At 39.9% G+C, this 14,501-nt stretch overlaps 1 protein-coding gene across 1 annotated transcript; it reads right to left on the minus strand.

Annotated features, from left to right (window-relative positions):
- Positions 1–186: 186 nt before the first annotated feature.
- On the minus strand, positions 187–14,255 carry LOC122828052 (glycerol-3-phosphate acyltransferase 4-like). The gene is made up of 13 exons (XM_044111259.1): positions 14,061–14,255; positions 12,721–13,366; positions 9,555–9,624; positions 9,116–9,416; positions 7,637–7,711; positions 7,445–7,534; positions 4,576–4,669; positions 4,339–4,454; positions 4,178–4,233; positions 4,009–4,094; positions 3,682–3,810; positions 2,988–3,067; positions 187–1,832 (listed from the first exon to the last, which is right to left on the minus strand). Exons 2-13 carry the CDS (start codon positions 12,886–12,888, stop codon positions 1,724–1,726), a joined length of 1,374 nt encoding a protein of 457 aa, XP_043967194.1. The 5' UTR covers positions 12,889–13,366; positions 14,061–14,255; the 3' UTR covers positions 187–1,723.
- Positions 14,256–14,501: the final 246 nt, after the last annotated feature.

A 14,501-nucleotide genomic window follows, 5' to 3' on the forward strand; every position in this document is an offset into this window, starting at 1 on the left:
AATACAAATTCAATTACTAATAGGTTGAATCTTTAATTATTTGAGACTGATCCGTATATATAAAACTCGTGTTAATGTGATCTGAGAAGAAATATGTTCTCAAAACCTTCTTTGAATCTTACACTACATGTCCAATTTAGACTAAGAATTTGTGTTTCCAGGAAGAAAGATTTCTGAAACTTGAGATTGTTGAAAAAAAATGATTTTAATACGTAACTTTTAAGTAGCTTAATGGTTAATGGTCCATCTCTTACGACACATTAGAACAGTGACGACACTCACGTCATCCCTTACATCAGTGCCTCAGCTAATAGTAAACTTTACTTTTCCAAGTCTTCATGGTTTAGAGGTTTATTTTTTATGATGTATTTATGATCATAAAAAAAATACAACACATTTTATGACGTTTAGCAGCCCTTTGTGGCAAGATCAGATGTAACAAACCACAAGTCAAGAGCCGACTCCCGTTCTTAAATATTTAGTTCAATGAACTGATTTGACAGGATGTAAATGACTGTCCCTGTTAACACCAAACTGAGCAGCTCAATGTTTCAGGGAGAAACCTGTAGAAAACGTCTGTTCCCACAATGCTACCTCCCAGCCTAATGCAACGCCTCAACTACAGCTACAGTCCCCTCTAGAGACCTCATTGAGATTGCAAAGTACGGGGAAGAAAAAACAAAACAAAACAAAACACCTTCATTTAAAGGAAAAATATAGACAAAAGCTTCTAGCTTTTTATTGAAATGAGGAGCAAAACCAAGCCTGGTTGGACGTAACTTAAATATGAACCAGCTGATTGTTACTTACAGCTATTGTTTCTGTCATTGGTATTTATTCTATGCAGTTACCTTGGTGCCGTGAGCCTTTTAAGGCACAACTAGAGAAACAAATGGTTTATGAAAAGACTGTGCGCTCCTTTACTCTGCGTTGCTGCATTGACTTGAAGAGGAGTAACTGCTTAAAAATCAATATGCCTGCATAATCGTAGCTGTAGGTGGACAGTTTCCACTTCATATTGTGAGCTCGCTCACATTCCATGGGAAACACACAAACGGGAAGCTTTCCTGCGCCGACACGAAAGCACATGTTGATGCATGTCATAATGTAAAATAAAAATCTTCTCGTACAAGATTTGTTTTGCTTTCCTCCTGGAGAAAAAGCACATAAAAATATCTAGAATGTAACAAAGTTTTTGCCCTGTAGTGTAGGCGCCGACCATTTAACAAGTCACCCTCAGGTTTTCAGATTAAAACACGCTAGATTCAATCTACATTATCGCTTTTCTACATTCCAGGCACAACACCGCCTGAAACTTCAACGCAAGGTGACACAAAGAAGCTTTTTAAAAGCAAGTTGTAACAAAAACAAAAACAGAAGTCAAATATAGATGACTATTTGTTTCCTCCTCGAAAGAAAAAAAGACACAAGAGGAAGTCTTCCTCTTCACGCCACGCCTTCCTCTTCTACAGCTAGCAAGGCTTTTATCGAGCTATTCCAACGTGGCGGTGAAGGGGTGGGCTGGGCGAATATCCCACAACGGTGATGCAACTTGACGTGCCAGGCTGAGGCAGTGACTGGAGAAGCCAGATGGAGTCTTGTTGACATCAAGGAGAGGACAATCCGGTGGAGCGGCGCCAGCTGACGGGTCACCACTCGTCTGCCTGCTCAGCCAGCGGCGTCCAGGGCGGTCTCTGACTCAGTCCACCTCCAGGGAGAACCCTCAGGAGCGGCTGCGGTCCTCTTGGGTGCCTACCAGCATTTTGCTGTACAGCTTTTGCTGCTCTTCTTTAAAGGTATCTTTTACCTTCTCGCGCTTTAAACCTCCGTCCCTGCACAAACAATCAAGAGTGCAACTTCAGAGAGAAAAAACATTCTGCAGGTAGGATCAGACGTATTCGAATGACATGAAAGAGGAGCTAAAACCGATCATTATGTCCTTTTCTAGGGCCTGAACCTGTAAACTTTAATTTGTCGTGGAGTGAAATAATCTCACTGAGGAACAAAATATTGTTAAGCTGTTCAGTTTGATGACGTTTTCTAAAAGGTAGAGCAGCAATCTCAGCGCATGTCCATTTTTAGCTCTCATTTCAAAAAAAGGAAAGTGATGACATAACCATAACTAAAAACTTGTTTTTCCACCATTTCCTTTTGGCTTAAAAGCCTCTTCAACTTCCAGGATTATCACATTTGTGCCCCTTATAAAAATTGAAGACAAAAAATGCCTGAAAAACCAAACATTTTTAAATACAAAATTTAATTTCTTCAGTTTTTGTCTGGGTTGTATGCAGTGTGAAGTAGCACTGTCCTGCCCCTCTCCTGCCTGTTGCTGTGCATTGCCAGTAAGCTGGCAGAAAAAAAAAGCCTTCTATACAGACGAGACAGACAAGCTTGACTAGAAATATTTTTGATTAGTTCCCATCACTCCTTTTTAATAAGGTTTGAAACTACCGCTGGGCTACTCGAGATGTAGCCCGGCTAATTAGCCAGCTGATGTCAACGTGTTACTTTTTAAAGAGTAGAATTTTCTTTTTAAAATGCTTTTTTGCAATAAACACATGTAATAGTATGAAAATACTATGCATCAAGGTACAAATAAAAAATGTAACAGATATTATTTACCGTAGAAACTCAATATTCATCAATACTTGAGGAGACTACACTTTTTGGTTTAAAATGTAAGCACTAAGTTGGCATTTTACATGTATATTTTTTCATTTTTGCTCAAAATGATCATTCTGCTACACATATACTGGCCCATGCCTACATGTGACTGTGGAGTTATATCAAAGAGATGCTTTAAATACGCTGCAAATAGTTGGACTCTGTTGGTATTTCCATGTTAAACATCTTATTAACTTGTATTAAATGATGCTTTATTAAGTCAGACAACAGTCTTCAAAGCAAAATGGTTCTCATATCATTAACGATTATTTTCCTCTTAAGAACTGACTTCTCTAGGTGTGTGTGTGAAAATGGCGTCTTACCACAGGAGGTCAACCAGTCCACCCTTCCTGGCTATGGCTGATTTTACACGATTGGCAAACTGAACGGCATCTTCTCCTTCCTGTGGAAAAGCGCAAATATAAATAGAGTAACGCTAAACTGTAGAGGCCATTAATCTGTTCAAACACAAAGCTACTTCAGTGAAGCTCAATAAAAAAAAACAACATTTGAATTCAACAAAATCATAGGAGTTATTTGTGGTACACAGTCCCTGTGATAATTAGGATAAATAGAAGTAGTAGTAACATAAGAAGTAGAAAATAAATATTCTTTATTGTCCCGCACTAGGGACATCAATATGCAGGTTCACAAACAAGATCAAAAAGTAACATAAATATTGTGCAGTTATGAGAAATAGAAATATGGCTCTCGCAATGCAACAGAGTCATCCTACTTTTTAAAGAGTAGGATGACTCTTTAAAAAAAAAATTTGCATAATGTGCATTGAACATTAAAAAGACAAAAATTAACAGACGTTCGACCACATCATAGTCCTGCTCACTGTTCTAATAAATGATCCCCAGGCAATTTTTTAAGAATTTAGGTCTTATCCTTTTAAACAAACAAAAACAAAAAAAATAGAACAATCCCAGTCCAGATTAATTAAATAATGTATGTTTAATGCAATGAGAACTACATTTGTTGAAAACCGGTAGGTAAACTGTTGAGTCTAACCTCTCTTGACATGGGAGGAAGGTACCACACGCTGCAGACGATGGCCCAGCTGCTCATCATACGTAAAAGGTAGCTGACCATTCCAAACTTGCTGCTATTCCAGAAGGCATCTCCAAACCGAGGATCATACTGCGAGGAACACATCAGGTTATTCAACATTTTCCTTTAAAATACAGACAGAAAAGCTTGCTCAAAATGATCATTCTGCTACACATATACTGGCCCATGCCTACATGTGACTGTGGAGTTATATCAAAGAGATGCTTTATGCTTTTATTAAAGCATAAAAAAAGAAAAGAAAAAAAAACCAAGAAGAAAAAGTGATACCTTAATAGCCACGGGATAGACTGTGGCACCGATATCAAAACTTCCCTTCTTAAACATCATGACTGATGTATTGTTGATGCAGGTCCCTGTGAATTTAAGATGAAGTCCGATCAAGAGACTACAGATGAAACCTACAACTGTTGCACAGCTCATTCACTGAAAAGCTCACCTTCTGGGAAAATGAGGATCGGCAGTTTAGATTTATCTTGTATGTGATTGCTCAGCCTGCAACACAAAAGCAACGAAGCTTATTGCCAGGCTGACTGAAATCAATTATCGTTTCTCACGTCTGGAAAACAGAAACAGTGGAGACACAGGCTGAAGTACTACCGTTCGGCCACTAGGTGTCTGTCTTTGACTTCTGAGCGCTCAAACCAAACGTGAGGGCAGGCCTTGACCATGGCTCGCTGAATAATCCCCATCAGTCCACCGTGAATCTGGCCAACCTGACAACACAAACAAACAGTAGCATCTATTTCTGGCAGGGCTGTGACTTTCTGCTATCAACCACAGTTAAAACAGAGATAATCAAGGTATTTTCTTTCCTTGCAGACTTCCTGTAATTACCATGGCGTAGCAGCCGTCGCTGGCCAGGATGATAACATCAATGGGTGAAGTGTGGTTAGCGACACAGATGCCTCCATTTTTGGGTTTATTCTCACTAGAGAAGTACAAAAAAACGTCTTAAAAAAACCGCCACTGCGTTAAGACAGATCGTCACAGTTAAGCATCACAGAGAATGTGAAACTACTCCATAAAGGAAAAAGTAGGACAGAACAAGAGTAGGGTTCGTCTTGCGTGACACAAAGAAGCCCATGTCGTCCACACAGAACTTGAACATACCGAGTCAACATTCCGGAGATAAAGTTACGATCTTAAATAGAGCGACACCTCCAATGTCAGCTGATTATTTTTAGCACCCCCCCCTTCCCTGTGGAGGAACCAAATTCAAACTGAGGCTGAAGGAACTTGGAAGAGTCACGAGAAACTGAACAGATTCGCATAATGCATCACAAAAGCTCAGTTTCAGTAGCTCAATTTAATTAATGAGGGAGATTATTATTAAAGTCTTGACTTTGACAGTGAAATCTCTAAAACCTTCAGTCAAGCCTGAAACACCCTTACAAACAAAAACAGACCAGATGTTGTCAGCTTCATCAGCCAGCACACAAACCACCAGCTTCCTCCTCCACATCCTGTTACATGTGCCATCATGTAAACAAACTTCTTCCTTTTTGCTTCATATTTCCCTCCGATGATCACACTTGCAGTTTAAATACAATGTGTCCCTCAATAACCCCTGCACATAATCTCAGTAAAGCAGGATTGCAGCTGCCCCTGTGTCTGAATTAACTTTTCATTTGCCTTAGAGAACTCTGCTGTGTTTTTTGTGCTTTGTCTGGACCCTAAAATGGCTCTCGCTGTGAAGAAGACTGTCGACAGCTTGAGCAGAGCTTCAGGCACCTCTGCATTCCTTCTTATACGTGAGGGGATCACATTTCTCTGGGCACGGCACGTCGGAAATTACGTAATGGCAGAGGTCTGCTGTAGCTCAAATTTGAGGGGAGGGGAAGAAAAAAAAAAAGGTCACTTGACAGGTGAATTTGAACCAACGACATTGTATTTTATTTTGGTTAAATCTAGCACTATTTGGAAATAATGCCATTAAAGAGTATTTGCCTGCTTACAGATTTCTTCTGTTTTAGCTTTCTTACACAATGTGCCTTTTCTTTTAAATGATAATTTCATTCTGGCCAACTCTCTTTCGACAATTTATGCCATTTAATTTTGAGCATGAAGAGCCTGTGTGAGGTCACAGTCCAGACTTTGACTGAGCCACTCCAACTGGAGGTGGGTGTGCTATGGATTGCATCTTGCAGAAAGTCTCATTGTCGATTGTTGTTTGCGTTTTTTGTACAGCAGTCGTATTTATTTTGGAACTCCAAAGCGGATGCCATTTGATTGTATTATTATTGAATTATAAACACTGCCATTGATTAAAACAAATGAGACTTGAAAAGCGCTTTAAAAGGATCCTCTGGGTTCTTTTGCGACGTTTTTGAATGTGTTGCTGAGTCACGTGGAGTGATGTGAAAAACAGTGGTAAATTACAACAAAAGTTAAATAAAAAAAGGGCGTGCTGTGGTGGCTTAGGGGATAGCGCGACCCACATTCGGAGGCCTTAAGTCCTCGACGCGGCAGTCGCGGGTTCGATTCCCGGACCCGGCCGACGTTTGCCGCATGTCTTCCCACCTCTCCTTCCCCCTTTCCTGTCAGCCTACTTTCGAATAAGGGACACTAGAGCCCACAAAAGACCCCCTGGTGGGGGGAAAAAAAAAAAAAAGTAAAAAAAAAAGAAATACAGAGCTACTACTGTTTCACAGGGCCGCGTAGCTAGGTAGGAAGCTGCTTATTAGAAAAAGAGAAGAGGAGGAACCTGGCTTGAGCATTAAGCAGTAAATCTATTAAATCTGGTCAGGATACAAGTAGAGCAGTAAAGGAGTGCCAATTAGGCTGCTCTGATAGCATTTGGTAGCCTGGTTCCAGTCATGGCACCACAGATTACAGCTCTGGACTGAGATCACCTTATGCACAAGGTTAGTAGTACAAGGGAAGTTTAGAGCTGCTGCTTCAGGCTTGCTGAGTTAAGACAGATGTATTCTGCTTCTAGCTCTGTTTTGTTTTTTCTTACATGGGACTTGCTCATCATTGAGATTTCAATAAATAACAGGAGGAAATGTCATTTTTGACTAACTGTGCTATGTAACTACGCTGTGGAAGAATCAATGACTATGAAGAAGTGCGTAAGAGAAAAAGAAAAGCATAAATTGACGCTGCTTTTAAAATGTGTAAATGACCAAAAAGTAAAGCCAGATGTAGTTTCTTATCAAGTAAATGCAGATTTCAAAGTCTTTGATGTAATCTCAAATACATTCATGCATTCAGACAATAAGTCTAAACTAAGCAAGTTGCTACAAAACACTCAATCGGCAGAAACTAAACATGCAGAGCAGGTTAAATTTTCCTAAAACCACCCCAATGAATGTGCTTGAATGTGTTATGGTCCAATGAAACAATCACCTTAAAAGCCTACAGTGAAGTAAGAAAAAAAACATCTGTGGGAAGTCTGTACAATCTATGGAATACTAATAGATTCCTACCAAAAATAAAGACTAAATTATTTAATTCAATCAATAGGTGCTTAAGCCATAATTTACACATTCTCTCGTTTTCCTCCTATCAGATTCTCTTTTTTTTTCAGTGGAACTGACAATATATAATTTCCAAAGTCTATGAGAAAAGGGTTTGAAATGATTTCTCTCATTTGCTACATCACACCAAACTGGCATTTTAACAATGTGAAGTGCTGCTCACACTTTTGAGAACCAGTGTGTTTGAAAAAAAACAAAACAACAACAAAAAAAACCCACGCTACCTGTCATGGTAGGTTATAATGGCAGTGAGAGCTCTGACACATATTCTGTAGCACATCAGATGGACTTTCTCACTAAGGACGCTTTTCAATCTGTAGAGAAAACACACACACACACACACACACACACAGCATGACGATACCCAGAGCTAATCAATTCATGAATTCAAAGAGAAGAGATGTGATCCATCTCACCTTCCATTTTGCAGGAGTCCAATTAGAGTGGTGAGGAACACCAGCAGGCTTACACCAGTGAAGGCAAGCGTTACCCTGGAGACAGACACATGAACATCAGTCTTTAAAAAAAATTAAAAAATTTTTAAAAATCACAGGACTAAGTTGCTGATTTTATATTCTATACATTCAATTAGGACGTCTAGTGTTAGTCTCCTGAGAATCGGCTACAGGTGTTGAGCCCTCATGCCGTCTCTACCACCGTAATTAACCACGGAGCCACCAGGAATGATTCTAATGATAAAAGGTCAACTAAGTCTGGATGAATCAATCATCCAGAGTTAGCGGGAATTAAACACATTCAGAAATGTAAGGTTTCAAACACTTGACAGCACAGCCAAGATTTCACTGGACAAGACCTGAAAGAGAGAATCTATTATAGCCAGGGAGAAAACTGGAATGACGTTCGTCTGTGCAGCAGTGGCCTGATTCGTCTCCCCACTGACAGCTGGAAGCGAGCCAGCCACGCCGAGTCCTGAGTGGCTGTCACTGTGAATCTCTAACACAACCCCGATATCTTTAACTCGCACGGGGGAAGTGTTTACAGCCACTTCGGAGTCTCCAAGCACTGTCAGCACAGATGATATGTCATTACTAAATCGTTTATTTCATCAATGGAAAACGATGCCTTCCCCAATGAAATAGCGTCTTTGACCTAACTTAGGAATCAGAGTTAGCAAAAATAACTCTAAATGTAAGCTTCACATAGACAACAAAAAATTATCCAGAGGGCTGAGTCACAAGGATAAATTGTCCTTTGAATAACATCTCAAATACTGGAAATCATTATTTATTAATCCTGCAAATTAGATGAATCAGAACAATTTTTGTTCCACGAATGGATCAACCGACAACATAAACATAAACATTGATGCACCTTTCAAATAAAAAGCTGTAAAAGGTTACAACATATCCTATGATAGATCAATAGGAATTCCTTCAGAACTCTAGCAGAGAAGTATATTTTCTTATATATACACACAAATCTTATCCTCTGAAAACCGGAATAGGCAGGTTAGACCTCAAAGGAAACCAGAAATTGGTGCTGGCCTAACGAAGCCTGACAAGTGCATCAGTAACGTTTATGTGCCTCATGTTGTTTCCAGTCTTTTTAGAAAGAATTTTTCGGTTTTTGCGGTGAATTAAAAGTTTCTGAACACCGAATTTCAAGAAAAAGGCTCTTTTCAAACGAAGCAGCTATGCTCGCTGATCATGGTTTTACTAGGGTCACTACTGTGAAAGTTTGGGCTGTCAGTGGCTAAACTTCCGCTCACACCTGTGATTCTGTTAGTGATACAGTCAAATATTAATTTCTTGCTTACTTTCAGTTTTACACAGGAATATTAAGGGCATTTTAGGTGTATTAAATATTTGATAAAAAGGACATCACTGGATCTGGGCTTAATGTATATACGTATATATTAGAATTGAGACCTGTACCTGAGAGGCAGCAGGATCCCGTAGCGGATCAGGAGGCCCAGCCCCCACAGGACGGTGAGCCTCAGGCTGATGTAGTGAAAGTTGTTGTTGCTGCGAGTCAGCAGGTTCCAGGACTCCAGCTCCTCAGCAGAAAACCGCTTGGTCACCTCGTCGTCCATGATGCTCTCCACGCCTCGCCGTGTGAAGTAGAAGATGTCGGACATCTCGAACTCCGAAGCGGCGTCCAGGTCTTTGTTGCTGCCGCTCCGCCGGATCTCCTTGATCTCCTCCTCCAAGGAGGTGGGCTCCTTAGCGATTATAGCTGCAGCGAGACAGGCAGGCAGGCAGGCCACACGTCAACATTTACCTCTGGAGCAGACACGGCCGCTGAAAACGTGTCTGCCGAAAACGTTTCCGAAACAAACCAAATTAAAACAAGACAGCCATAATCATATCTTACCATTGGAGTAAGGTTTGTACAGGTGATGGTTTTTCTCTTTGGCTCCCCTCTCTATCCTAAGTGTGGCCCACTAGAAATGTAGAGCACAGGTTACGTCAAAGTTTAGATGACACAAGAACATTTGCATTTAGATCAAAAGGCAGTACAGGCACAGAGAATTTAAAGTCAATACAAAAAGTTCTGAAACGGTGTTTGTTTTGCTGTGCTGAAGTTATTCATTTCTCTGTTCAGTTCACTCTAGATGAATATATGAGGTTAGCTGGACCGGAAGGCAGGCAATATTTTACTTTTACTTGATCTTTATTTAACCAGGGAATATCTCAGTGAAATGTCTTGAGGTCGGCTGACCTGAAATTTCTATAATGTATCTCTGCTTCAGCACGCCCGATTTAAATAATTAGGTCATCAGCAGAACTCTGTAGAACTTTGATTGCATGCTGAGGGAACCTGATTCAGGTGTGCTGCACCACAGTGATATCATCTCTATTTCAACAGTCTTCAGTCAGAGGCCTCTTCAGATTCGTTGCAAGACTGACTGCTACCAGAGATTCTTCCTGCCCACATCAACACCATCCATAACGACTATTTGAAGATACTTGATATGAGTTATGACCTTTCATTTCCCTTTGGCGTGAATATTTTTTTTTCATTTAACTTCATGCCTGAATTTTAGAGAAATGAAAAAACAAATACTGCTTTTATTTTGAAAATTTGGATTTTAATTTGTAGACTGACTTTTACAGAAGGACTGCTCAATGTAATTGCTAAGTGAGTGTGCCAATTAATTAACCTCCAAATGAATGAGTGTTTGAAATTCAATATTTGTTGGTCACGAAAACACATCTTGCATGCAATGAAGACATCAAGTACATAAACATTTAATTTTTTGACGCTTTGCTCTCTGGAAAATAAATGTTTTCAGTAAAGTAAAGTTGCAGTAGTTAGTACGACAAGTTGCATTTTATGGTTTCTTGATGTATTACAAAACAGATGATGAAAAAGTCCTTTTGAGGTTGTTTTTGTGTGGGTGTGTGTGTGCATGTGTGTGAGTAATTATAAAGATTTCAGCCAGTAATCTGGCCAACAGAAAAAAAATAGTTTAATTATATTAAACGGCGTATGAAAAACTGTAAAAATTATTGTTATGGCAATAAGTTACAGAAAACTTGATTTAAAATGTTAGGTGCTGATTTCATTCCCAATTCTAACCACAAGATAATGAATAAACACCAAAGTACTGGGGAAAAAACCGGCCGTTCCAACACACGTCAAATCAAACAAAAATGCATGACGAGAAGAGAACAGGGTGTTCCCAAAAGCCAGCAGGGAAGTAGGAAAGGATCAGGAAGTATGGAGCAGGATACGCTGTCTGAGTGTTATTTAGCCAACAATCCAACACGACACTAACATGGCACATGATAAGTTTAAAGCATGTCGGCTGGAGTCAAAAATAGTCAAAAACATGGTACTGCATGGAAGCTGTCTGTGTCCAAACAGTTTAACGTACTAGTGCTGGGATCTTAATCAAACACAGGAAATTCAAACAAAGTTGACCTTCTTTTGTCTCTTTATGTAAAATAATAGTAAACAACATTTACTGACATTTTGAAATCATTTAGGGAAAAAAACAACAACTTAAGTTTGAGGTTTTCCATGTGCAAGAACCTTTTATCCATAGTTGCCACACAGCATTGGCCAATGAAGAGAACCCATTGCTTTCTGTCAGAGCAACCTTTAAAATGTGTTGTAACAAGCTGTGGTACTGATTCATCCTTAAAAAATGCAGCTTCAGGGATTCTTAAGAGTGAGCAGAAACAGAAATGTCTATCTAGTAACAGTGGAAGCAGATTAATGAATCCACTGTGACCTGTGGCAGCAAAAACTGCATGTGAACAAAGGAAACGCTGAGCTCTTTAAAACCTGCTAAAAACATCAGGTTTGTCCTCACACGTTGAATCTTAAAATTGATAACTGATGTCATTTTTCAAAAATGGATCATTTTTTTTAAGCACAAACATCCAAACCTTTTACAAGGCATTTGTTTTTTGACCATTTTTTCCATGAAGGTATTTCAATACTTGTGGAGCCATTTCTTTCTGCTCTGCAGGTGATGCTACAGCAGAGTAGAGAATAAATGAAACATTGTTTTTGCCAAATCGTACAATAAACTGGGAAAAATAAGAAAGCACTGGAGCCACATCAGTTAATGATCTAGGTCTGCAGCACAATTTCCCGCTGGTTACATAACAGCGGAAGGACACTTAGTAGGCTGCTGTTAATCTGCATCAGCCAGTTAATGCAACACCCACTGGTTGGACACTAAACGCAACTTTAACACTTGAGCTGAACACACGTTAGATCGGATTCCCTGAAAAATGCTTCCTAAAATGTACAACGATGGGACTAAATGTATAGGTTTCAAAGAAACCAGCTTGATTGTTTTTTTTTTTGACAGTCAGTGAACGCATCATAGCTACTTGTTAATGGGTTGTGCTGACTCTATTTGAGTGTGGAGGTTTATTTTATTTTTTCACATTCTTGTCCAGACATGGATTATGATCAAATGAAATGTCAACGTTTTTCACACTGCAAAGTAATCCTTAACACAAGGTGCTAAGTTTAAAACTTGTAATCATTTTATATTTCTTTTGAAATGACAGTGGAGGTGTGTCACTGCAGAGCTGTGTAACATCCACTGCTCTCTCACGTCTTAACGCTCCTGCAGCGTTTCAATAAATGCCCTACTGATTTAACACAGATCTCTCCGATATTGGAGGGAACGTTTCTCTCCAATATTGATATACAAAAAGAAAATATGAAGCAATGAAATTTAATATTTTCAGATATGGTTTGATAATTGGTCTCGTAAAGGAGTGATCTGGAAATGTTTTTCTGTATTTCTTGAAATAAAGGAAATGTACTTAGCTCTTAAAGAAAAAACCATGTTCAAAGTAAGAACTCAAATCTATATTCAGACAAAAAATAAATAAAAATTGGCAAATGGAACAAACTCAGCATAACTCCAGGTTACAAAGTCTCAATGTCCATGAGTTTTGTGTGTGCTGTGGTCAGCTTATCTTTATTTATGACTGCTGCATCATGTTCGACTAAACACTTCATTCATTGACAAGCAAAAAAAGTAGATCGAAAGGCAGCGAGCTCTTACCTCAAAGATCTTCAACAAAGTCTTCATATAAAGCCGCCTGATGCCAAATGACACCCCGAAAATGGCCGGAACAATAATGAATACCAGAAGCAGGGTGATCCATACAGTGAAGGAGATGCCCAGCAGAATGCACAGCAAATTATCAAAAGGGTTGAAGAAGAGCTCCATCCTGACGTAAGAAGGGGCTATTATTTATATTTATTTATTCTTTTTCTGAAGTTGGAGATTAGAGTTCCTGTAAGTACAGGTCTCCACAGTCTGGACCCAAGTGGCCCCGGTGGGGATTTGTCACGAAAATGCCCTCATTGATATCACCAGAGAGTAGGGCTTCTCCAGACATTTACTGAAAGATCAATCCAAAAGCAACCAGACGTCTTCATGCCTTAGGGCATTTTCCTTAGATTTCATTGGTCTACTGAAAACTGGGATGAGTTCAAAGCCTAATAAAAAGAAGAAAACGAGAAAAAGAGAGAGGGAGGGGAAAAAATATCCGTGTCCTGTCCTTGCTGCAGATGCCCTTTTGGTATTTCAGAGAATGAATTCCCGCTGACGACAGAGATGCAAACAATGTAACAAAAACAACTGGGCTCTGCAGGTGTTTCTCTCGTCGATTGAAGATCCGGGATCTTCGCTGCTGGGTGTCAACCTGCAAAGATGTGCAAACAAACCATCAGGTCTATCTGTGCAACAGTGTAACGTCCCTTTCAGTCTGAATGCTGACAAGTAATGTAATAATGCAACACAGACAACGTGTCCTTGTGTACACTTCAGTAACACCGGTGTTCAGCCCTCATGCTAGCTTCCGGTTTTTCTTAAAAGACACTTACTGCGGTGCTTTCGCGTCATGTTTACAACCATGTATGTCTTTTCTGTAATGGAGCCGATAACATAATCAGATGTTCGCTGTGTGACGTTGGCTGCGGTGAGGAGATAACGTTAGCAGTAGGGAGCCCCCCATCGTCATGAATTCATGATAAAGCAGGACGGCTAACAGGAGGGTACATACCGACCCACAACCGCTGTCTCTTTAAATTCACTCTGGAGCTGTACACATATATCCATATCCTTTCGTTTGATAAGGATATACATCTGTATTGATGCGTTAATATAACCTCCGGAAGCCAGTCAAAAATGGTCCCCGATGCTGAAGTAAGCTGTTTGCCAGAGCGCTAACAGTTAGCCCGCTCTCATCCCTCAGCAGAGAGGTTTGAGAGGACTAAACAACATGCTGAGCCAACCTTTCACGGGATTTAATACGACAACTACATGGCGCTCCGTGTATTAATAACTCAGCTGTGAAATACATGGGTGAGGCTGAAAGGTGCTTATATCTGACCAACCTTCAGTCACCGTGCATCCAGGGCCGACGCAGCACGGCTTCACCCGTCCATCCCTCTGTGCCTTTGTTTCGCTGACTGCGGCCAAACTCCACCCGCCGGACACCACGAGCGACCAGCGGGCGACCAGAACAGAGGCAACAGCCTACACAGAGCAGAAGAACTTCGAACAAATAATCCCTAACAGGAAAATCTACATTGACACCTGGTGGCCGAAGTGAGCAATTGCAGCAAACTTTTAGACAAAGTAAAAACTCGTAAAATTAGGGCAGTGTTTCTGGAAATCCAAAAGTGGCACGATTAAAAAAAATAATTACGCCAAATTGGATAAAAATCTATAAACCGTGGTAATAAATTAGAGTGTAATTGAAAAATAAATGTATGCCACTAGATTAATGCAAAATGTAAACTTGTGTCAAAATCTTAACTCTAAATTTAAATTCG

The sequence above is a fragment of the Gambusia affinis genome, linkage group LG03 (genome assembly GCF_019740435.1).
Source record: "Gambusia affinis linkage group LG03, SWU_Gaff_1.0, whole genome shotgun sequence".
NCBI lineage: Eukaryota > Metazoa > Chordata > Actinopteri > Cyprinodontiformes > Poeciliidae > Gambusia > Gambusia affinis.